The 26,716-nt window shown below is 40.3% G+C and overlaps 1 protein-coding gene across 1 annotated transcript; it reads left to right on the top strand.

Moving 5' to 3' along the window:
- Positions 1 to 13: 13 nt before the first annotated feature.
- TIMM17A (translocase of inner mitochondrial membrane 17A) lies at positions 14 to 14,666 on the top strand. The gene is made up of 6 exons (XM_015071480.3): positions 14 to 116; positions 4,531 to 4,630; positions 4,749 to 4,812; positions 9,851 to 9,979; positions 10,862 to 10,972; positions 13,773 to 14,666. The coding sequence occupies exons 1-6, from the start codon at positions 91 to 93 to the stop codon at positions 13,856 to 13,858; spliced, it is 516 nt and encodes a 171-aa protein (XP_014926966.1). The 5' UTR covers positions 14 to 90; the 3' UTR covers positions 13,859 to 14,666.
- Positions 14,667 to 26,716: the final 12,050 nt, after the last annotated feature.

Raw genomic sequence — 26,716 nt, 5'->3', positions numbered from 1 at the left:
ACTTTAACGCCCTGCTCTCGCGATCACTTCCGCCGCTAGGGTCAGGCTCCGCCCAGCTTGCCCGGCATCACTCGCGCCGGTGGAACCAAGATGGAGGAGTACGCGAGAGAGCCTTGGTGAGCTTTACCACTGTCCTTGCTTTTAGTCCTGCCCCTCTGCTCACGGTCCTCGTTCTCCCCTGCCCAGTCCCCTGAGGTGCAGGCCGGCCTCAGTCGCAGACTTGTCGGCGTGGGTTTGTTCACCGTAGACAGCACCGTCTTGAGCAGCCAGTCGGCTTCTCAGTCCTGTGCTCCCTGGGCGGCATGTGACAGCCTCGCCGCCTCCAACCTAGCACTCTGGTGACCTTGCGTTGGATGAGGAGGTCCAGACTTGGGCTAGTGGGAGCCTCGGAACCTGCTCCCAGCCCAGGACGCGGTCGCCTTGTGCGGGGTTAGTAATAATCCCCCCTGTACGCTGAGGTGACCTTGGACGCGTCCCCGTGCCACGCTTTGATCAGTTCCTGTGTTGAAGAAGGGACAGTAGGGCTCTGAGGGAGTGCCATTCTGGAGGCATTATTTGTATCGGGGGATGTGTCCGCAGGACTAAGCATTTCAAATGTGTGGAACAGAGATTTTACCCAAAGGGTCTGGATAAACTCCTCTAGGCAAGGGCCTCGTATTCGTGCTTGGAATTCTCCCTTGGTAGACAAGGGGGACAAGAATTATCTGGAAAATAGAGATAGTAGCATGTGTTCTTTAAGAAGCCATGAACAGAAACTCACGTATTCATTCAGTATTTGAATGAGGTCTCTGTGCTCAGCACTTTATAGGTTCAAAAGAGTAAAAGCATGAGTAAGTCAGGCACATAAAACGGCAGAATTGCTGTAAGAAGTCTCAGGTTGCCTAACTTTAAGGCTTGGGGGAGGGGGTGGTTCTTAAGTGAGAAATCAAATCTTGGTTATTTGGGTTAATCAACTGTTTAATTGTGTGAGAGCAAAAGGCAAGGTGTCCTCAATTTGTGAAGGTGCCCAGGACTTTATATTATTATCTTGCCAGCAGTAGCCATGTTACCAGCTTTGTCCCTTTTCTTTTTTTTTTTTAATCCCTCAACTAGGATACAGGGCATATGTTTCAGTACCTCCTGGCTCTTTAAAATTACCAAGGGGCGCCTGGGTGCCTCAGCTGGTTAAGCGTCTGACTCTTGACTTAGGCTCAGGTCATGGTCTTTCAGTTGGTGAGATTGAGCCCGGTGTCCCGCTCAGGCTGACATTGTGGAGCCTGTGTGTGATCCTCCCTCCCTCCCTCTCTCCCTCTCTCCCCCTCTCTCCCGCTCTCTCTTTCTGCCCCTCCTGCATGCTCTCGCCCTCTCAAAATAAATAAGTAAACTCAAAAAAATTTAAAATTACCAAACGTAATTATCCTTCTTCCTAAGTCATGCTTACATGTGCCGAATTCAGCACATTGTAGACTGCTGTTATCAGCAGCTGTTGGATATATTTTTTAACTTTGTTGAGTTAAAGATGTTACAATGAATTTTTATCTAATCAATTAGGTGGTCCCTTTGTTTTCTCTTAGTACATATGTCCTGAAGCAATAGAGTCAGTTGTCTGGTTAGTTTTGTAGTGAAAACTACTTTGATCTGGGGCACCTAGATAGCTCAGTCAGTTAAGCATCCTACTTTGACTCAGGTCATGATCTTGCAGTTCACGAGTTTAAGCCCTGCGTCCGCCTCTGATGACAGCTCAGAGCCTGGAGCCTGTTTCAGATTCTGTGTCGTCTTCTCTCTCTGCCCCTCCCGTGTCCGTACTCTGTCTCTCTCTCAAAAATAAACATTAAAGAAAAGTTACTCTGATCTTCTGTACTGCCCTGTTTGATAAGAGCATTTTCTCAAGTCATTCACCCTCAAACTATAAGCATCTTTTTCCTCCCTCCACACCACCCAGCCTCCAAACAGGCATACCATAAGCAGTCTGAATTCTTTCATAATCCGCCTTTCCATTCCTGTTGTCACGATCTTACCGGCATCCTTATGCCTTTTACAATACCTTCCTAATTGCTCTCCTTACCTCCAGCCCACTTTAATACATCATATGGACTTAATCATCCTAAGTACTTCTTTTATCATAGGTGTCGTTTCAAAAACCCATCATCTGTATGATATAATGGAAACGATTTAGAGTTTTGAAGTTCTAGATTTTTGTATTTAAATTGTACTAGTTACGTATATGACATTGGGAAATTTACTTAATCTCTGTCTGAGACTCTGTTCACCTGTAAAATGAAGAGGAGACAGGAGTACTTTTTCTGCAAAGTTAAGATTAGAGATTCTACAGGAAAATAACCTAACTTTTTTGAAAATCATAGGTCTTATTTGCATTGAAGTCACCTACAACATAGTTAATACTTAACAAATGAAAACTTAATTGTGTTGTTACTTGTTCCCTGTATTTGTATTTACATTCTTTTATTATTTTTTAAAAAGTTTATTTTTGAGAGAGAAAGAGAGAGCGAGCAACAGGGTGGGTTGGGAGAAGGGACATAGAGAATCCTAAACTGGTTCTGTGCTGTGAGTGTGGAGCTAGTCGGGGCTCAAACTCAAGAACCATGAGATCATGACCTGAGCCAAAATCCAAAGACCGATGCTTAATCAGCTGAGCCACCCAGGCGCCCCTAGTATTTGTATTCTTTTAGAGTCTAGCTTCAATCTTCCTTTTGTATAGCCTGTCACTTCTCTGCAGGAACATTTTGATTTAGCCAGAATTTAGCCAGATTTAGCCAGAAACCATTTCCATCTTGCCTTTGTTTTGGACATCCTCTCTTGGAATACTCTGCTCTCTGATCTGAATCCTGCTGTTCTTTACTGATTATTTTAATCCTCAACTAATAAAATCATTTGGACTAGATCTTTTTTTTTTAATTTTTATTTATTTTTGAGAGAGAGAACGAACATGAGCGGGGAGGGCCAGAGACAGAGGGAGACACACACAGAATCTGAAGCAGGCTCCCATGTGTCAGCACAGAACCCATGAACCGTGAGATCATGACCTGAGCCAAAGTCAGATGCTCAACCAGCTGGGCCATCCAGGCGCCCCTGGACTAAATCTTTTAAAGTTACTGGCCCACCACTCAGAGGGAGCCACTGATTCATTCTCCTTTATCTTTTCTCTGTACTTCCTCTTAGTGTTTCTACCATTCTAAAGAAATTTTCTCAGTCCTTTTTAGTTTCAAAGCACTGCTTAAACTGTTAAAGTGAAATCAGATTGGGGCGCCTGGGTGGCTCATTCGGTTGGGCGTCCGACTTCGGCTCAGGTCATGATCTCGCGGTATGTGGGTTCGAGCCCTGCGTCGGGCTCTGTGCTGACTGCTCAGAGCCTGAAGCCTGTTCCAGATTCTGTGTCTCCCTCTCTCTCTGACCCTCCCCCGTTCATGCTCTGTCTCTCTCTGTCTCACAAATGAATAAACGTTAAAAAAAAATTTAAAAAAAAAAAGTGAAATCAGATCACCTTGGCATTGTGTTGAACCATAGACTGAATCAGTAGATACTGGGTACGGTGTTGAGAGCCTGCAGGTCTAACAAACTCCAGGTGTTGCTGAATTTGCTTTTAGGATCACAAAAACAAACCTTGGGTAGCAAGGCCCCCAAGCATCCTGCTTGTAACAATTGGAATATGTGCTGCGTGAGGGGCACCTGGGTGGCTCAGTCCAATAAGCGTCCAACTCTTGATTTCAGCTCAGATCATGATCTTGTGATTTGTTGGTTTGAGCCCCGTGTCGGGCTCCGCACTGACACTGTGGAGCCTGCTTGGGATTTTGTCTCTCTCACAGAATAAATAAATAAACTTAAAAAATATATAATGAATTTACTCATTCACAGACTTTTTTATAAGCCAAATTCCTAGAATAGTAGTTCTTGTTCTACTGATGACATTATTCAGATTTCATTGTGTTGTATAAGTTAGGTTGCTACATTTGGAAGCTAAGTTTACAAATTTAATCTCTAATTATTGGAGATTAGAGTATTCCAGTGTGTAAATGGACCTGATACAAAGTAAAGTTCCAGGTGCTAACTGGGACTCAGTAAACCCGAAAAGAATTTCATACTTTAAAAAATGTTTAAATTTGTCTCCCTCTGCCCCTATTGAATCTTCATTTTGGGGGGGGGGGGTCTCAACTTTAAATTTTACTGCAGCTGGAGAGCTTACTTTGGTCCCTGGGAGATTGGATCAACATTGATTATAATGTAATTTCCTAAATATTTGCTCATTCACTTTTGCACAGCACCCAACTTAGATGCAGTAATTATTAAGTGAAAATTAAGTGCTGTTAACACTAGGGAGTTAAAGCCAGTTCCATTCCTTATGGCTTGGAGCTGAATAGATACCAATATGTTCAGAATCCTTTATCTTTGTCTACATGTTTATTTTATTGGTTGAAGTAAGCCCTGTATTGGAATCTGTTGTATCCCTTGGTATGTTAGCAAAGAAAGTTTTATGGTTTATGAATGAGAAACACAGTCATCTTTTTATTTTTGTTTTTTTTTTCCCATTCTTAGCCCTTGGCGAATTGTGGATGATTGTGGTGGGGCCTTTACGATGGGTACCATAGGTGGTGGTATCTTTCAAGCAATCAAAGGTTTTCGCAATTCTCCAGTGGTAAGTGGGTGAATGGTCTTATTTTATCATTTGAAATCTGGGTTCGCTAATATCGCCGGTGGCCCTATCAGTGGGTTGGAAATGTATTTCTAATGTATTTTTGGTTGCTTCTTTATAGGGAGTAAACCACAGACTACGAGGGAGTTTGACAGCTATTAAAACCAGGGCTCCACAGTTGGGAGGTAAGCAGAATTTTTCCATTTGTACTTCATACTAGCTTTCCTTATTCATTTAAAGACGCAGCTCTGGTTTTTTTTTCTTCGTTTTTAGCTTATACCAGTTAGTTTCGTTCAGTGTAACAGCTTGTTAGAAATTACTATAAGTTCTTCTTGATTTATGATTTATTCAGAAAGTTAACTGGAATTGCTGTATCCATTCATTTGAAAATTTTGTCTCTGTCCTTCAAATGCTCAGTGGTATTTTGGTTTTGTTTTTTTCTTCTTACCTAAAAGGAAGACAGTGTGTTTAAAGCTTCGGTTTGTGAGTGTCAAGAGTGATAGCTTCTGGGGTAATATAAAACTGAAGAGAAAGTGATCTGAAGGATTGAGGTTTCGTGAGAGACAAACTGATGAAGCTGATCAGGCTTCTCTCCAAGTTTCGGCTTTGGATGTTGCACAGAGGTCATTGCAAAATTTGAAAAGAATTCATTACGCTTTTTAAACTTGGTTATTCAGAAGTTGGGAGAAGAGAAATAAAAAAAACTTAGAGACCATATTCATATACGAAGATACAGTTGGTTTGGAGAGACCATATAGAACACATGAAAAAAATTAAATACTTTTAGTCATTCCTTAGTAATTTTGTGCATCAGAAGAAATAGTCCTGTCTTTGTTTTTAGCAAATTTTTCTTTGGAAGACTAGCTAAGAGCTGCCACTTATGGAGTGCTTGCTGTGTGCCAAGCACTCTGCTAAGGGTTCCCCAGCATTATTTTAATCGTCACAATAACATGAGGTCAGTATTATTATCCCCATTTTCCAGATGAGGGAATCAAAGCTCTGAGAGCTGAAGTGATGGTATATCTTTTTCTTTCCTATGAAATAATTATATCCTCTGGAAGGTAAATAGTTACTCATTTTCCTTTCCTTTAATGGTTACCATGTTGTTCAAGAATGATAAGTTGTATTAAAGCACACACCAGATCCTGAATTCCCAGTATATGCAGAAGTCATATAGGTTTTTATATATGTTTTAAGAGCTGCTTCTGTCATATTATGCTTTTTCAGTGAATGAAAAAACAATCAGGTAATGTTACAGCCAAGAGGAGCTTAAAGAGACATGACCATTAAATGTAATTTGGTATCCTGGAACAGAAAAAAGACATAGAAACTAAAGAAATCTGAATTAAGTGTGGACTTTAATAATATATTGATATTGGGTCATTAATTGTGCAAATGCACCATGGGAATGTAAGATGTTAGAAGTTAGGGAAACTGGGGGGCCTGGGTGGCTCAGTCGGTTGAGTGTCCAACTCTTGATTTTGGCTCAGGTCATGATCCCAGGGTCGTGGGATCAAGCTCTGTGTCAGGCTCAAGACTGCTTAAAATTCTCTCTCTTTCTCTCTCTCTCTCTCCCCCTCCCTCTCTCTCTCTCTCTTTTAGTCATTCCTTAGTAATTTTGTGCATCAGAAGAAATAGTCCTCTCTCTCCCCCTCTCCCCCCTGCTCCCCTCCCCCCTCTCCCCCTCTGCCCTCTGCCCCTCTCCCCCTCTCCCTCACTAGCGCTCTCTCTCTCTTAAAAAAAAAAATAGGGACGCCTGGGTGGCCCAGTCGGTTAAGTGGCCGACTTCGGCTCAGGTCATGATCTCTCGGTCTGTGAGTTCGAGCCCCACGTCGGGCTCTGTGCTGACAGCTCAGAGCCTGGAGCCTGTTTCAGATTCTGTGTCTTCCTCTCTCTGACCCTCCCCCATTCATGCTTTGTGTCTTTCTGTCTCAAAAATGAATAAATGTTAAATAAATAAATAATAATAAAAAAAATTGGGGAAACTGGATGTGGGATATATGGGAACTCTATATCTTAACAACTTTTCTGTGACTTTAAAAGTGTTCTAGGGGCGCCTGGGTGGCGCAGTTGGTTAAGCGTCCGACTTCAGCCAGGTCACGATCTCGCGGTCCGTGAGTTCGAACCCCGCATCGGGCTCTGGGCTGATGGCTCAGAGCCTGGAGCCTGTTTCCGATTCTGTGTCTCCCTCTCTCTCTGCCCCTCCCCCGTTCATGCTCTGTCTCTCTCTGTCCCAAAAATAAAGGTTGAAAAAAATAATAAAAATAAAAAAAATAAAAGTGTTCTAAAATTAAACAATCAGGGTGAAATAGAGGAAGAGTAAGTTGTGGTATGAGTGAATTGGGATTGTTTATTTCAATCCTTGGGATTGGTTTTTTAAGAAAGCTATTGAAAAATCTTTATGGTGCCTTGCTTTTTTAAAAATACTGGCATGAGGGGTGCCTGGGTGGCTCAGTTGGTTAAGCATCTGACTTTGGCTCAGATCATGATGATCTCACAGTTTGTAGGTTCTGGCCCCATGTCAGGCTCTGTGTTGACAGCTCAGAACCTAGAGTCTGCTTCGGATTCTGTGTATCCCTCTCTCTCTGCCCCTCCCCTGCTCGTGCTCTGTCTCTCAAAAATGAATAAATGGTTAAAAAAAAAATTAAGGGGTGCCTGGGTGGCTCAGTCCATTAAGTGGCCGACTTCAGCTCAGGTCATGATCTCGCGGTTTGTGAGTTCGAGCCCCGCGTCGGGCTCTATGCTGATAGCTCGGAGCCTGGAGCCTGCTTCCAATTCTGTGTATCCCTCTCTCTCTGCCCCACTCCCTCTCACACTCTGTGTCTGTCTCTCAAAATAAGTAACATTAAAAAAAAAATTTTTTTTTTTTAAATTAACAATACTGGGATGAGGGGTGCCTAGGTTGCTCAGTCAGTTAAGCCACTGACTCGGGCTCAGGTCATGATCTCAGGGTTTGTGAGTTCAAGCCCCACATTGGACTCTGTGCTGATAGCTCAAAGACTGGAGCCTGCTTCAGATTCTGTGTCTCCCTCTCCCTCCCTCCCTCCCTCCCTCCCTTCCTCCCTCCCTCCCTCCCTCTCCCTCTCCCTCTCCCTCTCCCTCTCTCTCTCTCTCTCTCTCTCTCTCTCTCTGCCCCTCCCCCACTCACGCTCTGTCTCTTTCTCAAAAATGAATAAACATTAAAAAAAAATTTTTTTTAATACTGGGATAACATTTTCAATTTAATTCAGTGAGCATTTGCTGAGCTTTTCCAGTCAAAATCCAAGGGACAGGTGACATGGAAAATCACAATTGTATCCTGAAGAGTCTTATATTTTCATAGGGGAAATTTCATGGGGGACTTTTAACACATCCCTATTATTCTTAAAGCATCTTTTGCATTTTGGAATAAGATACTCCAGGTTCATCGTATACTTACCCTGCTCTATCCATGAAGTCAGCCATTTCTCCACACAGCTCTGGCTCTGTTTAATTGAGAATGGTATTTAGAAGCCAAAATCTGGACACAAAGTGTATCATCGCTATTGGGGTGTTGCTGTTCCCAGGCCCTCTTTATAATAGAGCTTGGGGATGTATGTGTGTATATGTGAATACACACTAACCATGATATAAATATACAAACCCAAATTTATATCTGTACATACATGTTGAAAGTCATGAGATGACACTTGTACTTCAATTCCAATCCAGCTGCACCGGATTTATTCTTACCTTCTCTCTTTTTATATGAACACCTCCCTCCTTGTCCTGCTTGGGCTGTGGCACCCCACATCAGGCCACCCTTCCACAAGGATACACTCAACTCCATGCCTGGCTGTCCTTCCTTGAGGACCCTTCCTTACACTGCTTTGGCTCTGGCTCTTCACACTGGGCCACCCCTCTGTTCAGACAGCCTTCTCACCCTTGGCCACCCATCTGTGCGGACATTCTCCTTGCCCTGCTTGGACTCAATGTCTCCATTCTCATCAGTAACCATAGCTTACTCTGGCAGTTATTCTTGGAGGATGGGCAAGTTTCACACTCTTTTGAGGGAGTGGGAGAGCCTTGTTTGAGGAATTTAGTGAAGCAGTTCTAATATACCTAGGCATCAGATCTCTCCCAGGGCATAGAATTACTGAGTTAGAAAACAGAACTAGTTTATTTTTATATGTATATGATATCTAGTATTGGACCCAGAATGAGAGCTTATGCTATGCTTCAACTGGTTGTATCTACTAGATTTAGTGGATAGATAATGTGAAAACTGGGAAAGGATTTTGGTGATTATTTGGGTCTGACATTTGATGGAACCCAGTGTATTGCCCTTACTAACACACCCCTACTACTTTGAGATTTCAGAGGATAAAGAATAAAGTGACTAGAGCTCTTTGGGGCAGTTTTTCTTCTTTAATCATGATAAATATAACAACTCTTAATACGTATAAGTCATGTGTGCTCATTTTAGAAGATTTGGATAGTAAAGCAAGCACAAAGAAACTAAGTCATGTGCTATGTCACCCTGAGATGCTGACAGTTAAAATTTTAGTGTTGTCTTTCTACATTTTGTGTGTGTATGTGTATGTGTGGGTGTTTGTTTTCTATTTGACAAAATGGTTATTGAGTTTAGGAGAGTTTAAGTGCGAAGTAACTTGATTTAGTGTTGGTTTTAGTTTCATGGTTGAGGAATAGAAGGAGAGGGGAAAGATAATTTCTCTCCCCTTGATGTTCCACAATTCTAACTATTTGTATCAGTCATGAGCCACTTTAGCATGTATTGGCTTACACCTATAATACATTCCAGGACAGCTGGATTTCTTTAGTATCCCCATTGGCGATTTCATAGAGTGTATATATGCTCAGTGACACTTAATGAAAGAAAAAAATAGAGGTAATGTAGAGGTATAAAAATAAAGGAAGAAACAGTGTGGCTTTGTTGTGTTTATTGCCTTTTGAACAGAGATACAGAGATTTGAATGTGTTTAGCCTGACTCTTCTAGGCCTGCTTATTTCTTTTAGGCTTTGGGCCATTGCTAATTTTCCAGCAGATAAAATACAACCCAAGCTTTATTAAAAAGATAAGTATTCTGTGTTTTGTTCAGTGCTTATCCAAACTTGTGTTTGCATGTATTAGTTTAGAGTGTGAGAGTTTTAAGAATATAGTATTGTTAAAGTTATTTTTGGCTGTAATATTTTAAATATAAGATGAAAAATGAAATTTTTGTTTGTTTTTTTTTAATAAAATAGGTAGTTTTGCAGTTTGGGGTGGTTTATTTTCCATGATTGACTGCAGTATGGTTCAAGTCAGAGGAAAAGAAGATCCCTGGAACTCCATCACAAGTGGTGCCTTAACAGGAGCCATACTGGCAGCAAGAAGTAAGCAATCATTATTAAAAAGGGGGGGAAAAAGTAACCAATCATTATAGACACACTAGTAGAAGCAAGACTTTTTGGAAAACCTTATCTATCTTAATTTAATGACATTGGTAATACATAAAACCAAGCATCGAGTAGTTTAGAATAGCATGAATGTATATGGTGACATGGGGAGCGGGGTTGGGAATAGGAATATCTATTTATTTGGAATATTTGAGAATGAGAGAGTGTGGAGTTCTGACCTATACAGTGGTTAAGAGCATTTCAAGTTCCAATTCTGCCATTTACTACTGTGTGACTAGGCAGTTTGCTAAACTTTTTGTGCCATAGTTTCCTCATCGGGACTCTAGAGTTAATAACCATACCTGCCACATAGCATTGTTAGGAATAATGAGTTTAGAACCGTCTTTGGATCTTTGGAACAGAAAGCAACTCAGAATTTATGGGGGGTTAGTTGTTTAGGCCAGGGATCAGCAGACTTTTTCTGTAAAGGGCCGGATGGTAAATATTTTAGGTCTTTGTCAACGGATACTCAGCTCTGTGATTGTAACATGAAAGCGACCATAGACTATATGTAAATGAATGAGCATGACTGTACCAATACAACTTTATATAAACAGGCAGTGAGCTGGATTTGACCTGTGGGCCTTAGTTTGTTGACATTTGGTCTTAGCGAGAAAAAAGGTGGGGAGGGAGGGTAGCATGTAGCCATTTGGACAGCTCTTTCCTTTACTATATCTTATATTAAAGTAGATTTCTATTAAAGCAATCTCTTTGTTATTAATCTCTATTAATAACAATCTCTTTGTTATTAATTTCTATTAAAGCAATCTCTTTGTTATTAATTTCTATTAAAGCAATCTCTTTGTTATTAATATTCAGATGGACCAGTGGCCATGGTTGGGTCAGCCGCGATGGGTGGCATTCTCCTAGCTTTAATTGAAGGAGCTGGTATCTTATTGACAAGATTTGCCTCTGCACAATTTCCCAATGGTGAGTCTTCTTTCTGCTTACTACCATAGCTCAAACACTGGAATGGTCTCCTGATGTTGAGAGAGAACCTATCTTGTCTGCTAAAATGTGTTAGTTTGTGATTTCTACATTTGCCATGGTTCACGAAGATTACGATACTAGGCCTGGTTCCATTTGAAAAGGTAGATGTGGATATAGTTATTGTGTTTAACCACAGTCACCAAAATGCTTTACTGAGATGGTTTGCTGTTGATTTTTCTTACAGTTCTCAGTTTTTGTCAGTGTTCGTGTGCTTATTCTAAGAAATTGCCAAGTCGTTTTATGCTTGAAGAAATGTCCTTGCAGATGTATTAACAATAATGATAGTCGACAACCTCTTACTGTATGTGTATGTGCCATGCCCTGTTCTAGATGCTGGGATATAGTGATGAACAAGGACTTATATTCTGGAGGGAGAAGACACACTAACACATTAACAGATAAATGAGATTTGATTGTGTTGCTTGCTGTGAAGAGAATGAAATATAGTGGTAGAAAGTGGCTGTGTTTGGGAGGGCCACTTGAGGGTTGGCAGGGAAATTTTTTTTGAAAAGTTGGTAAAATAATTTGTTGCTAATTGTTCTTACATGGTGTATGGGGAAAAATTAAATTATGGGTTAAGTGATCATTACACGGTCACGGAATATCTGCTTAGCTGTTAAATTGTGCACTTTCTTACAACTGCAGAAAACTTCATTTGTCTGTAAAGGGCCAGCATTCCCTTTGTCTGTAAAGGGGCAATATTCCTTGACATTGGAAGGAAGCAGAGAGATAATTGTGAGGATTTTAGTCGGAAAAATTTGACCTGGCATTTGGGGAAGGAAATATGCAGAAGAGCAACACATGTTGAAAATTATTTTTGGAGCTTGGAAAAGATTCAGCATAGAGTTAGGAATAGATCATAGCTCCCAGTTTGATTTGATTTCCCTCAGGCGCCTAGCAAGAGATTCAGTGTCTTTTTGGCACAAGTGTCAAGCACACTGCTCCGTAGATGCCAAGGATGATCTGGGGACCTCCTGGATCCTGTCACCTTCTGTTTCTGGTTTTTCATCATTACTTCTGAGTTAGTACTCTGTTAGGATAAGCACTTTCTAATTTTGCTTCGTAGTTTGTTTTTACCTACGTTAGTGTGAAAGGCTTCACATAAAACATCAGAAAATTTTCATTTTTTCAGAAATTCAGAGACTGATATAACAAAAACATTAGTTACACTGCCCTTTTTTTTTTTTTTTTTTAAAGTAGGTTCTTCACCCAACACGGGGCTTGAATTCATGACCCCGAGATCACGAGTCACATACTCTACCGACTGAGCCAGCCAAGTGCCCCATGTTACATTGTCTTATAGGAATTAATCTTGGTTACTTTGCTTCAGGCTTTTTTCCTCAGAAGAGATCTTCAAAAGAAGTGCATTTTACTTGAGACAGGAGATGTGTTTCTGAAAAGCTGTGTTGGGGAGAGGAATCTCTGAAGGAAGAGTTAAGCATATTTTTCCAATTAACTTACATGAACAAGTTTTTAAAACAGTGACCAAAATTAGATAAAACTCTAATAATGGTTACCTTTGGTTTACCTGTTTCACCCAATATCTTCTCTAGTTCTCTGAAATGAACAGAGAATGCCTTTACAGTGAAAAATAAATATATATCATTGGATTGAAGCATTGAAAAGCTTCAGGGAATTTTACCACTGCCCTCTTTCTCTCTTCTTTGTAGTTACTTTTTGGTCTCAGTTTCCCTGAAAAAAATAATTGTAATTATTCCCATAAAAGTCTTTTTTTTTTTTATTTTTAAGAACCACATTTTTTTCTTAGTTCATAGGTCCCCTCCCATCCTTTAAAAACTAAAATATTACAAGACCTGGAGCACTTGGTGGCTCAGTCGACTAATTGTATGACTTCGGCTCAGGTCATGATATCTTGGTTTGCAGATTCAAGCTCTGCGTTGGGCTCTGTGCTGACAGAGCCTAGAGCCTGCTTCGGATTCTGTATCTCCCTCTGTCTCTGCCTCTCCCTTGCTCTCTCTCTTTCTCTCTCTCTCTCTCTCTCTCTCTCAGAAATAAAATATTACAAAACTTTGATCTACGACAAGCTAGGGAATGTCTTCCCATTCCAGAACTCATTCTCTATTTCATTGGGTATATAAATTGGATCACCGAGTTCTCTTAAAACATGACGAAGATACTTAAATTAGTGAAAATAATTTTAAATAGCTACTGAAAAGTATGTCAAGAGGTGTGAAATCCTTCCAATCTTTATAGCAGCTTGTTACAGCAATTGCTGTAAAAACTTGAATTTACCTTTTGGGGCGCCTGGGTAGCTCAGTTGGTTGAGCGTCCAACTTAGGCTCAGGTCATGATCTCACAGTCTGTGGATTTGAGCCCCACATCGGGCTCTGTGCTGGCAATTCAGAGCCTGGAGCCTGCTTCGGATTCTGTGTCTCCCTCTCTCTCTGCCCCTCCTCCACTCACGCTCTGTCTCTCTCAAAAATAAATAAACACTAAAAAAAAAACTTGAATTCACTTCTTGCTATAATTAATCCATCTGACTTTCCTGGCATAGCAGTTGGGAGCTGTTCATTCTGGAACATAAGGGAAGCCAGTCTGTCATGTTATACCAAATTTGGAGGCACTCTCATGAGAATTAGGCAGCAGAAATTCAGATGACCGCTCTAAGGTAGCACCTTATATTTATTGAGTTGAGAGATTTACTGTCTACAAACACTTGTTCTTTTTAATTGTGTAATATTCAGGTGGTTTTTAAGATTCTTTTCTTTCTTAATCGCAGGTCCTCAGTTTGCTGAAGACCCCTCTCAGTTGCCTTCAGCCCAGTTATCATCCTCACCTTTTGGAGACTATCGACAATATCAATAGGACTTCTTTCCCAGGATTTCTTTACCAGAATGAGCTGTAGTTCAAGAAGGAATTTCAGAAGATAAGTTACGGTCTGCTTTTAAAACCATAAGTGGGACAGCTATGGCCAAATAGGCTTTGAAGAGACACTTAGCTCTTTTTTCTATTTAAAGGAACATGGGGGGGGGTGGGGGCAGATGTGAAAAGATAATACATTCATTTATTCACACTTGGATTGCATTTGTGATAAAATAAATGTCTAATATCTTTAAAAGAAAATATAACAAATGCTTAGAAGATGAAGGACCAAAGGGCAAACAACAATGAAGCATGACCATCATTTCCTTGGGGACCTCTCTGCCTGGTTTTGTGTGTTTTGTCAGTCAAACAATAAAAAAACTGCTGGAACTTGCTCGCTCTTTTAAGACGTAGAGTTCTACTTTCCATCCTCGAATACTTCAAATATTGAAAAGTACATTGAAAATTGCATGTTTTATAGTGAGGCTCTCATGTCACTTGAAGCAAATGATGTATGAGAAGAATTACACAGAGTTAACATGGATCATCTCACAGTAAATACTTTCTGCTTTGAAGGCTGAGGTAAAATATCCTCTACTTTGAAAGTGAAAATGTTATTTCTTGGTTTTGAGGATGTCGGATGTAAAACTCTTTTTACCTTTGAGGCTCCTGTGTCTTGATTTTTGATCATCAGCAACCTCACCAGAAACAACTTCCTTCCAATTCTGTATGAAAAGAATCCATGGGGGCTATAGTAGCACTGGAAAAATGTTTATTATGTGCTTGAAAATAAAATATATGCTGATTTTAATGTGTCTCAAGTCCCCTGAAGCCAGTCTTCATAAAGGGTATATTTTGGGATCTGATTGGGTCTGGAAAATGGGTTAGCATTTCAGAATAGGCCATTTTACTGCTTGTATTGGAAATGACATGTGGCCTTACAGAAGGCATGAGGCTGTTCATCTGTGTGAAATGGGGAACAAATCCGTGTGGATGGAGTGAACACACATTTATCTTTTAGCCCAGTGCCATACGCATAGTAAGCATTTAATTGCTAATTGTAGTTTGATCTTTTTTATGTTTAGTAAGATATACATAAAATATTGTGTATCAGTTTAACCATTTGTAAGTGTAGAGTTCACGGGCTCATGGGCATTTAAATACAGTGCAGTATTGGTGTAATCATCACAATTATGTATATCCAAAGCTTTTTCATGATTACCAACACAAACTTTGTATCCATTGAACAATAACTTCCCATTTCCCCTCCCCAAACCCACCCCTAGGCCCTGATAACCACAATTCTACTTCCTGTCTCTGAATTTGCCTACCAGGTAGCTCTTATAAGTGGAATCCTACAGCATTTATCCTTTATCTTATTTCATTTAGCATAGTGTTTAAAGGTCTGTGTTGTAGCATGTACCGAAATTTCATTTCTTTTGATGGCTGATTAATATTCCATTGTAGGTATATGCCACATTTTATTTATTCCGCCATTGATGGACACTTGAGTGGCTTCTACCTTTTGACTCCTGTGAATAATGCTGCTATGAACATGGGTTAGTCCCTGCTTAAAGTTCTTTAGGATATATACCTAGGAGTGGATTACTGGGGCATGTGGTAGTTCTAGGTTTAATTTTGTGAGGAACCACCAAACTTTTTCACAGCAGCTACACCATTTTGTGTTCCCACCAACAATGCACAAGGGTTCCAATTTCTCCACATCCTTGCCAACATTTATTTTTCTTTATTTTTTAATTTTTAAAAAGTTTATCCATTTACTTTTTGAGAGACAGCATGTGCACTTGAGCAGGGGAGGGGCAGAGAGAGGGAGAGAGAGAGAGAGAATCCCTAACAGGCTTTGCACTGTCAGCGCAGAGCCTGATTCAGGGCTTGAACCCCAGAAATGGTGAAATCATGACCTAAACCAAAATCAAGAGTCGGCTGCTTAACCAACTGATCCACCCAGGTGTCACTTATTTTCCTTTTTAAAAAATTATATCCTGTTTTGATTTACATACTCTTAATGACAAGTGGTAACGTGCTTGTTGGCCTTTTGTGTATCTTTTTGGAGATTTGTTTTTAAGTCTGTAGCTCTTAAGCTTAAAGTCGTAAGTACAAGGAGATATCTATCAGAAGAGCAATTCAAAGCTGAGAACATGTTGAATTGTGTACAATTCTCAAGGTCTCCTAAATTCCTTAAATGGTCTATCAGTTTGGAAAGTAAGTTCCTTTCTTGAGAGTTCTTTTTCTTTGAAGATTGTGTATATGGGATGTTAGTATGTTTTTGCCATTTTATTGGTTAACACGGGTGTCTTCCGACTCAGCATATCTGACGCAATCCTTGGTTACAAATGAATTTTCTGGAATTAGGAGTGGGGTAAAAGAGAAAAAATTTGAAAAAGATGGAAATCCGATTCTTTTTGAAGAACTTTAAATTTGATTCCACCATATGCAGGATCCTAGATAGAATAAAACCTTGCCAGTATGTTTCCCAGGCTTCCTGCCTCTCTCCTAGTTGGTTGATGCCCTTCTTACTCTTTGTATCTTGCAGTTAGGAGAGGCTTTGCTCTTGTGCAAAGGCTTTCTACCCTTAATGGTTGAGCTTAGCTTTAGGGCAGTGGTTCAAACTTCTGTAGAGATGAGGCCTAGAGGAAGAAAGTGTAAAAGGGGGAAAACAAACTTTATTCCTTTTTTTTTCTGCTTGAAACCCTACAGAGCATCTGTGGTGTTCCTGGCACAGGTTGTTTTATCACAACCCAAGAGCTTCTGTGCTGTTTCCTCTGCCTGCCTGCCTCTTATTTTGCTGGCTCATTCCTGGTAGTTTTTAAAGACAGCTCAGGTGCGTTCTCTGCAGCCTACTTGGAAAGTGCTTGGACTGAGCCAGGTCTCCTTTCCTTATCTGTTGTCACACCCAGTATAGCAGGAAGAGATTGTCAGGGGAGCTTTACCGGGAACACTCATATACCTACCACCTGGGTTCTATTAAGTTTTTTCAAGTTTAGCAAATAAAAAATTAAGTGGCTTAGATTTTAATAAATATTTTCTTAAAATACGGACTTGAAGTTTGTAATAAATATTCTAAAACTAATTTTGGTATACTAAAGTAGAGCCCAGAATAAAAGTTAACCAAATCGTTTTAATTATCAGAATCAATAATTGGAGAAACAAACAGAGGGCGTTTTCCCTAGTCTTTTCCTAGAATAATGAAGTGAGTTCCTCAGTTTCAAGGTTAAAATGCCCATCCGAAAGATCCCGTCTGCTTCTCCCTTTTTCACTTAGTATCTGACACTTGGTGTGAAATTGGCATGTAATACTTTCTGAGTCAGAAACTATTGGATGGCGTGGGGGTACAGCTGCATCTACTATTGAAAGTACATCTGTTTTCATATATGAAATGTCTGCAAAGTATAAAAGCATGGTAATAGCTCCACCCTGTGGTATGTTAGTTTTAGTTAAAACTGTCCAAATTCTCTTCTAATCATAGATCAGCAAGCAACACACACAGCCTGTGTTTGTAAATAACTCACTGGAACGCAGCCACCTCCTTTCATACGTGTACTGTCTGTGGCTGCTTTCTTGGTACAATGGCAGAATAGAGTAATTATAAGAAAGACTGGTCTACAACACAGCACAGGAGAAGCCAGATTGAGTCCCTGTAGATGCTGATACTGAATTTCTTGAGGTCAAGAATATATTTTATAATAGGTATTCGATAAATAGAGTGAACGAATAAGTTATAAGTAGATACACCTATACCTAATTTAAAAGTCGTCTGAAACTTTTTTTTTTAAAGTTTATTTTGAGAGAGAGAGAGAGGGAGTGCATGCAGGGGAGGGGCAGAGAGGGAGACCGAGAATCCCAAGCAGGCTCCGCACTGCCCCCCCTCAGTGTGGGGCCTGAGCTCATGCTATATGAGGCTCCAGCTCACGAATGTGAGATCATGACCTGAGCTGTACTTCTAACAGCAAGAAACCTGACTCTTGTTATCTACAATAATTTCTTATTAAATGCTAGTTACACATAAGGTAATTTCAGCATTGCTAAACCATCCCTCTGCGAGAAACAAATTGGACAACTAGAGTACGGTGTTCATACACCATTCTTTTCAGTGTCCAATATTTACTGAAGACATTTTCCAGACCTATTTATGTACACTTCTTTCTTACCCACCCTCTTCACTGTGGTTATGTGATTCATTGGTAATACAGTGACACTCGTTAGCTGCATTATGCATTCCATCTTTCATATCCTGGTGGATTCTTTTAATTTACATTCATGGTATTCACCCTTTGTCATGAGCAGTTCTTTGGATTTTGACAAAGGTAGACAGACAGGTATCTACTGCCACAGTTTGACATAGAACAGTTACATCAGCCCCCAAATTTTCTCATGCTGCTGTCGACCATTCCCTCCAACTTGTGGTAACTGCTGATATGTTTTCTGTCTCTGATTTATGTTCAAGAGTTTCAGAGAAATGGAACCATACAATATGTAGTCTTGAGTCTGGTTTCTTTCATTTACCAAGGTGCATTTAAGATCGATTCATCCTGGGGCGCCTGGGTGGCTCGGTCGGTTGAGCGTCCGACTTCGGCTCGGGTCATGATCTCGCAGTTCGTGGGTTCGAGCCTCTGTGCTGACGGCTAGGAGCCTGGAGCCTGCTTCGGACTCTGTGTCTCCCTCTCTCTCTGCCCCTTCCCCGCTCATGCTCTGTCTCTGTCTCTCAAAAATGAATAAACATTAAAAAAAAAATTTAAGATCGATTCATCCGTAATGTGTGAATCAATAGTCTGTTCCTTTTTATCACTGAGTAGTATTCCATTGTACCGATGTACCATTGTTCGTTCATTCACTAGCTGAAGGACTTTTTTTTTTTCCCATTATGGGGGGAATATTCACTTACTGATTTTTGTGTGAATATGTTTTCATTTCCATTTCTCTTGGGAAATCTGTAGGATTACTGGGTCATAAGGTAGGTGTATATTTAATATTGGAAGAAACTGCCAAAATGTTTTCCAAACTGGCTACCATTTTGCACTTCCACCAGGAACATATGAGAGTTCTGAATGTTCTGCATCATCTCCAGCACTTGGTGATGCCAATTTTTGTTCTTTTTTTTTTTTTTTAACTTTTTTTTTTTTTCAACGTTTATTTATTTTTGGGACAGAGAGAGACAGAGCATGAACGGGCGAGGGGCAGAGAGAGAGGGAGACACAGATTCGGAAACAGGCTCCAGGCTCTGAGCCATCTGCCCAGAGCCCAACGCGGGGCTCGAACTCACGGACCGCGAGATCGTGACCTGGCTGAAGTAGGACGCTTAACCGACTGCGCCACCCAGGCGCCCCCTTATTTTTTAAATTTAACAATTCAAAGTACATAGTGGTATCTTGTGGTTTTAATTTACAGTTTTCTCATGACTAATGATGTTGGGCATCTTTTCATATGCTTATTTGCAATCTATATCTTTTTGGAAAGTGACTCAAATCTTCACCTATTATTTTTCTTGTTTTTGAGAATTCTTTATATATTATGGATACAAGTCCTTTGTCAGACATTGTATGAAAACATTTTTTTAAATGTTTATTTATTTTTGAGACAAGGAGAGACAGAGTGTGAGCAGGGGAGGGGCAGAGAGAAAGGGAGTCACAGAATCTGAAGCAGACTCCAGGCTCTGAGCTGTCAGCACAAAGCCCGACACGGGGCTCGAACCCATGATCCGTGAGATCGTGACCTGATCCAAAGTCAGACACTTAACTGCTTAACCAACTGAGCCACCCAGGTACCCTGATATGTATGTGTGTGTGTGTGTGTGTGTGTGTGTGTGTGTATATATGTATATGTATATATGTATACGTATATAACTTAATATATATTATATATATAATTTAATATATATTATATTTGTATATTTTTAATTTATATTCATAGTATTCACCCTATATATATTATATATATTTTTGATATATATATATATATATATTTTTTTTTTTTTTTGAGAGAGAGAGAGAGAGAGCGCACAAGTGAGTAAGGGGAAGAGAGAGAAGTGTGGGACTCACCCAGGGCTCGTGTTCACCTGAAGTGGGGCTCATGCTCACCCAAAACAGGGCTCAAGCTCATCCAATGTGGGACCTGAACTCACAAACTGTGAGATCATGACCTGAGCTGAAGTCAAATGTTTAATGACTAAGCCACCCAGTCACCCTGTATTTGTAGTTTTTGCACATTTGCCAAAATTAGTTGTATGGATCTGTTTCTGGGCTCTCTATTCTGTTCCATTGCTCTATGTGTCTACCTTTCACTGGTATCACACTACAGCTTTATGTTAGGTTTTGAAATTGGGTAGTGTAAGTCCAACTTTCTTAATCTTTCTCAAAATTGCTTTGGCTATTCTAGTTTTGCATATCCCTGTAAATTTTACAATGAACTTGTTGATATCTACCAAAAAGCCTGCTGGAAGGGATTGAGTTTCATCAGTGTTCTATAGTTTTTAGCGTATAGATCTTGCATGTATTTTGTTAGATTTAAACCTAATTCATTTTCCTAATTCATTTTGGGAATGAAAAAAATGGTATTTTAAAATTTCAAACTTCATTGTTCATTACTAGGAGATAGAAATACATTGGTTTTCATGTATTGATCTTGTATCCTATAAGCGTGATGAACTGTTACTAGTTCTAGGAGGTTTTTGGAGATACTTTGGGATTTTCTCTGTAAACAATTTATGTTGTCTGGAGTAGAAACAGTTCTGTATTTCCAATCTGTGTGGCTTTTTTCTCTTTTTCTTGCCTTACTGCACTGGAAATCCAATAGGAGTAAGAGAGGGCATCCTTTCCTTGTTCCCTATCCTGAAAGGGAAGTTTTCAGTCTTCACCATAACGTATGTTATCCGTACAATTTTTGTAGATTCTCCCTATAAGGTTAAGGAAGTTCCCTTCCATTCCTAGTTTGCTGAGAGCTTTTGTTTGCTTGCTTGTTTTGGTTATGAGTGGGTTTTGTCAAATGCTTTTTCTGCATTTACTGAGATCATCACATGGCTTTTCTTTAGTCTGTCATTATAGTGACTTACATTGATTAATTCTCAAATGTGAACCAGGCTTACACTACCAAGATATACCCCACTAAGCTGTGATGTATTATGCTTTTTATATATTTCTGGATTTGATTTGTTAATGTTTTGGTGATGATTTTTGCATCTATGTTCATGAAGAATGTTGGTCTGCTATTTTCTTTTGATGCTTTTGTCTGGTTTTGGCATTAGAGTAATGCTGATTTGAAAATGAGTTCAGAATTGTTTTTACCTTTTTTGTTTTTTGAAAGCGATTGTGTAGGATTAGTATTATTTCTTCCTTAAATGTTTGATAAAATTCCAACATTTGATAGAAACCATCTGGGCCTGGAGTTTTCTTTGTTGGAAGGTTTTTAAACTACAGATTAAATTTCTTTAATAGATACAGGACGTTTTAGATTATAAATTACTACAGTTTACTTTTCTACATCCTGTAGACAAACAACACATTGCTGCTGCTTTTGCTCTGTACAGTAGGCTGTTGGTCGGAGCAGAGGTCAGCAAAGCAAGGCCCATGGGCCAAACGTACCCTGCCACCTCTTTTGTATGGCCTGCAAATTAGGAATGGTTTTTAAATTTCTTAATGGTAGGAAAATATCAAAAGAAAAAAATTTCCTGATACATGAGAATTAAATGAAACTAAAATTTCCATGCCCATAAGTAAAGTTTTATTGGCATGTAGCTACCATCATTTCTTTATGTTTTGCCAATGGCTGCTTTCATACTATAAGGCAAAATTACATCGTTGCAACGAAGACCGTAAGGCCCACAAAGCCTAAAATATTTGCCTTGTAGAGAAAAAAAAAATTGCCAACCTCTTTTTTAGACCAATTAGACATAAGAAAAAGACTAACTTTATCTTATCTACATTTATTCTATTTCTAGCACTCTTTGTGTGAACCCAAGTTTCCGTCTGATTCCATATTCCTTCTGTCTGAAGAACTTCCCTTAGGGGTGCCTGGTGGCTCAGTTGGTTAAGCGTCTGACTCAGTTTCCGCTCAGGTCATGATCTCACGTTTTGTGACATCTCACAAACCAGCCTCGAGTGGAGCTCTGGGCTGACAGCGCAGAGCCTGCTTGGGACTTTTCCTCTCTGTGTTCCTCCCCTAGTCACAGGCACGTGTCCTCCCTCTCTCTCTCAAAATATGTAAAAACATTAAAAAAGAACTTTAGCTTTTTTTGTAGATTAGGTCTGCTAGTACTTAATTCTCTGGTTTTTGTCTAAGAAAGTCTTTATTTCCTCTTCATTTTTTTAACATTTATTTATTTTTTTAATGTTTTTTTTTTTTTTATTTTTTTTTTTTAGGGAGAGAGAGAGAGGGAGAGAGAGAGCGCGAGTGCACAAGCAGGGGAGAGGGGCAGAGAGAGAGGGAAACACAGAATCTGAAGCAGGCTCCAGGCTCTGAGCTGTCAGCACAGAGCCGGATGCGGGGCTCCAACGCACAAGTCGTGAGATCATGACCTGAGCTGAAGTCAGATGCTCAACTGACTGAGCCACCCAGGCACCCCACCCCTGTATGTCTTTTATTCTCTGGCTGTCTTCAAGATTTTTTCTTTGTGTTTTTAAAAATATGATATGCTAAAGTGTTCTTTATTTGTCTGGCATGTATCCTTCTTGGTGGTTTCTCAGCTTCTTTGTGGTTTCATGTCTGTTGTTACTTTTGGAAAATTCTTGGGGTTTTTTCTTCATATTCCACTCTCTTTCTGGGATTCCAATTATGGATGGGTTAGACTGATATTGTCCAGCAGCTCTTGGATGTCATAATGTTTTTCCTTTGTATTTAAGTTGGGTAATTTCTACTGACTTACCCAAATTTCTTCTTTGGCTGTGTTGAGTCTATTGATGAGCTTGGTAAAGGCATTTCTCATCTCTGGTATTGTGTTTTGCATTTCTAACATTTTCACTTGATTTAAAAAAAATTTTTTTTTAATGTTTATATATTTGAGAGAGAGAGAGACAGAGTGAGAGCGGGGGAGGGTCAGAGAGAGAAGGAGACACAGAATCTGAAGCAGGCTCCAGGCTCTAAGCTGTCAGCACAGAGCCCTACGAGGGGCTTAAACTCACAAACTGCGAGATCACAACCTGAGCCGAAGTCACACACCTAACCAACTGAGCCACCCAGGTGCCCCTCACTTGATTTTTTTTTTAATAGTTTCCATCTCTTTGCAGAGATTACCCATCTTGCATATTATTCCTCTTTTCCATCAGATTCTTTTAACATATTTTTTTTTAATTTTTTTTTAACGTTTATTTATTTTTGAGACAGAGAGAGACAGAGCATGAACAGGGGAGGGTCAGAGAGAGGGAGACACAGAATCTGAAACAGGCTCCAGGCTCTGAGCTGTCAGCACAGAGCCCGACGCGGGGCTCGAACTCACAGACCGCAAGATCATGACCTGAGCCGAAGTCGGCCGCTTAACCGACTGAGCCACCCAGGCGCCCCTAACATATTAATTATTTTAAGTTCTCTGTCCCAACATCTGGGTCACATTTATATCCAGTTCTGATGTTTTCATGTACTTCAATTTTTTTTTTTTTTAAACCAGACCTAGTGTAGGAGTCAGCACTGAGGTATATAAAACTTATATCTGGAAATGGAAATACCTTTCCTCGGCCTTTAATGAGGGTAAGTGATGAGTTAGTCTAGTTGGGGTTTGGTCTGGGTTTGAGGTTTGTTGCTAAGGTCACCTTCAGAGCACCACAGGCACCAAATTCCTATAGGGACGCCTGGGTGGTTCAGTCGGCTAAGCATCCAACTTCAGCTCAGGTCCTGATCTCATGTTTCGTGAGTTCGAGCCCCACGTTGGGCTCTGTGCTGACGGCTCAGAGCCTGGAGCCTGCTTTGGATTCTGTGCCCTTCTCTGCTTCTCTCTCTCTCTCTCTCTCTCTCAAAACTAAACATTAAAAAAATTTTTTTTAATTCCTATAGTGATATCTGGGTTTTAGGGTAGTTAGTTGCCAGAGCAGTGTCTGCCCTCAGTTTTAGGACTTCTCTTTACACTGCACACAAGAGGACATCTCTTTGCATGCTTTTGTTCTCCTGTTCCTCTCCCACCAATATTCCACTTTTACTTGCTTCTGGAAGTTTGTTAGCTTGGCAAGGGGGTAGTGGAGTGTTCCTTGTTCTGGTTAGGCCCCAGGTCTAGGTAGGTATCATGTCCCTACCTAAGGAGGGTAGGGTTATTTTCTTGTTCCTCCTCCCTTGTCATTCTGGACCCAGCAAAAATTTCTGTCCACCCCCCTGTGATAGATTTTTTTTCCTGTTCCCTTCCCCCAACTGCTGTGAGTTTTTACCAGCACCCTAAGGATAACCAGTTTTATTGCCCTTCCCCTACAGATTAAAAGTTTATGCTCTTCGGGGGGAAAAGCATCCCAGTGGATTCATGCCTTTCCAGCTCTGGCTGTTGTACCCTCTCCCAGGTCTGCACCATAACAAACACTTTCTTGGGGCTCTTTTTTCTTTTCTTTTTTTTTTTTTAAGTTTATTTATTTATCTTGAGAGAGAGTGAAAGAACACACGTGGGGGAGGAACAGAGAGAGGGGGAGAGAGAGAATCTCAAGCAGGCCCCAAGCTGTCAGTGCAGAGCCCAATGTGGGGCTCAAACTCACAAACCATGAGATAATGACCTAAGCGGAAATCAAGGAGTGGGGCACTTAACTGACTGAGCCTCTCAGGTGCGCCTCTTGGGGCTCTTTCTGACCTCTTCTATGAGCCTGTAGAGAAAAACCTATAAGAGGGCACAAACTCCAATTTCTTTGGTCCTCTAGTAGCTCACTAGCCCACTTCTGGCCTTCACCAATTCATTAACTACTTAATTAATTACTGGTGTCTGGTTGCATTTACCCCAGATAGGAGACCCTACTCTGCTTATCCTTCTGGTGTCTGTCTCCCCTTAGATTCTTGGCCAGTAGGCTGTCCTGTTGCTAACCCAGTTCTCTGACTGGGTTAGAAATATTGTGGATTGTAGTTTATCTAGTCTTCTCTTTGAAAGGGTGCTTGTATTATTTTTTATACTTCCCTCCATCCCCTATGGAAGTCAGATGTCTTTGTATTTTTACTATATTTGCAGCTATTATTAAACCACATGCATTCTCATGCAGTTTTGCTTTCCACTCATTATATTTGTGGGGCTCAAAAACAAAGGATAGATTATTACAGTAATAGCAATATCCAGAGGATCAGTATTTGTACTGTTTCCCTCTGCCCCCGAGTCCCATGGGTGGATCCAGATGGATGCCTGCATGTGGAATGAGTTGCATTATAGAAGAGGGACCCTGAGTTCAGGAAACCTGGAACTGTTATAGTGGGCAATAGCATCCCTGCTCTTTGCTTTTAGGGAGGAGGAGTTACCTTTATTCCCTTTGTTCCAGAGGGAGACACTATAACTTCCAAGGTTATAAGCCAGAGTTGATGAGCCTTGCCACTGTGGACATTTGGGGTTGAACAGTTCTCAGTTGTGGGGAGCGGCCTTGTGCATGTAGAGTGTTTGGTACCATCCCTGGCTTCTGCCTACTGGATGCCAGTAGTACCTCCTCTCCCAGTTGTGACCGCTAAATATATCTCTAAACATTGTGAAATATCTTCTAGTGGGCAAAACTGCCCCTAGTTGAGAACCACCATGGTGAGCAAACTTACCCTTGGCTCTAGAGGGAGTCACTGTCTTGCAAAGTTTGCTATACAACATTTGTGAAAAGATGGTCTTAGAACAAAAGGTAGTCAGTGCCTCCTGCAAGATGTACAGAAATGCATGTGATCTATGGAGCATTGACTCCCAATGTTGGTTTTAATTTAATTGCATTGTGGTTAGAGGAATGTTCTGTATGCCATTGATTTTTTGATTTGTTGAGACTTGTTTATGGCCCACCTATGGTGGTTAGTTTTTGTAATTGTCTCAGTGTGCTTGAAAACAGTGTTGTCTCTAATTACTAGGTGCAAAGTTTGCTATGTGTTGATCAGGTCAAGATCATGACATTTTTGTACAGATCTTTTATGTCTATATAACTTTTGTCTGTTTGAGCTGCTAATTACTGAGAGAGATGTGAAAGGCCTCTCATTCTGTTGGTGAATTTGTCCATTTTCCCTTGTCATTCGGTTGTTGTTTTTTTCAAATATATTTTGAGCCTGGGGCACCTGGTGGCTCAGTTGGTTGGGCGTCCGACTTCGGCTCAGGTCATGATCTCACAGTCCGTGAGTTCCAGCTGCAGGTTGGGCTCTGTGCTGACAGCTCAGAGCTGGGAGCCTGTTTCCAATTCTGTGTCTCTGTCTCTCTCTGCCCCTCCCCCACTCAAGCTCTGTCTCTATCTCAAAATAAATAAACTTTTAAAAAAGGCAAACACTCTCAATTTTTGTTATCTAAAAATTTGTTTGCCTTCACTCCTGAATAATATTTTAGTAGTGTATACAATTCTCAGTTGACAGTCTTTTTTTTCCCCTCAGTATTTTGAAGATAATATCTCTGGCTTTCATTATTAATGAGAGCTCTGCGACTAATGTCATTTACAATTGTCATTCTTTTAGAAGTAATCTTTCTTTGGCCGTTCTTAAGATCTTATTTATGTCTTGGACTTGCTCAACTTTACTAAAACATGCCTATATGTAGATTTTTCTTCTGTTGTTTGGAATTTGTTGTGACTTTTAAACCTATTGAATCATGATTTTCATCGATTCTAGAAGATTTCATTTTGAAATATGCAAGCTGTGTTGCATTCTAAACACTGAAAAGTAAATAGATAAATAACGAAAGCAATTTGGGGAAGAGGTGGGTTGTGTCTGTAGTGTCTTTCTTTTTTTTTT

The sequence above is a fragment of the Acinonyx jubatus genome, chromosome E4 (assembly GCF_027475565.1).
Source record: "Acinonyx jubatus isolate Ajub_Pintada_27869175 chromosome E4, VMU_Ajub_asm_v1.0, whole genome shotgun sequence".
Classification (NCBI taxonomy): domain Eukaryota; kingdom Metazoa; phylum Chordata; class Mammalia; order Carnivora; family Felidae; genus Acinonyx; species Acinonyx jubatus.
This window is presented reverse-complemented; position numbering and strand designations above follow the sequence as displayed.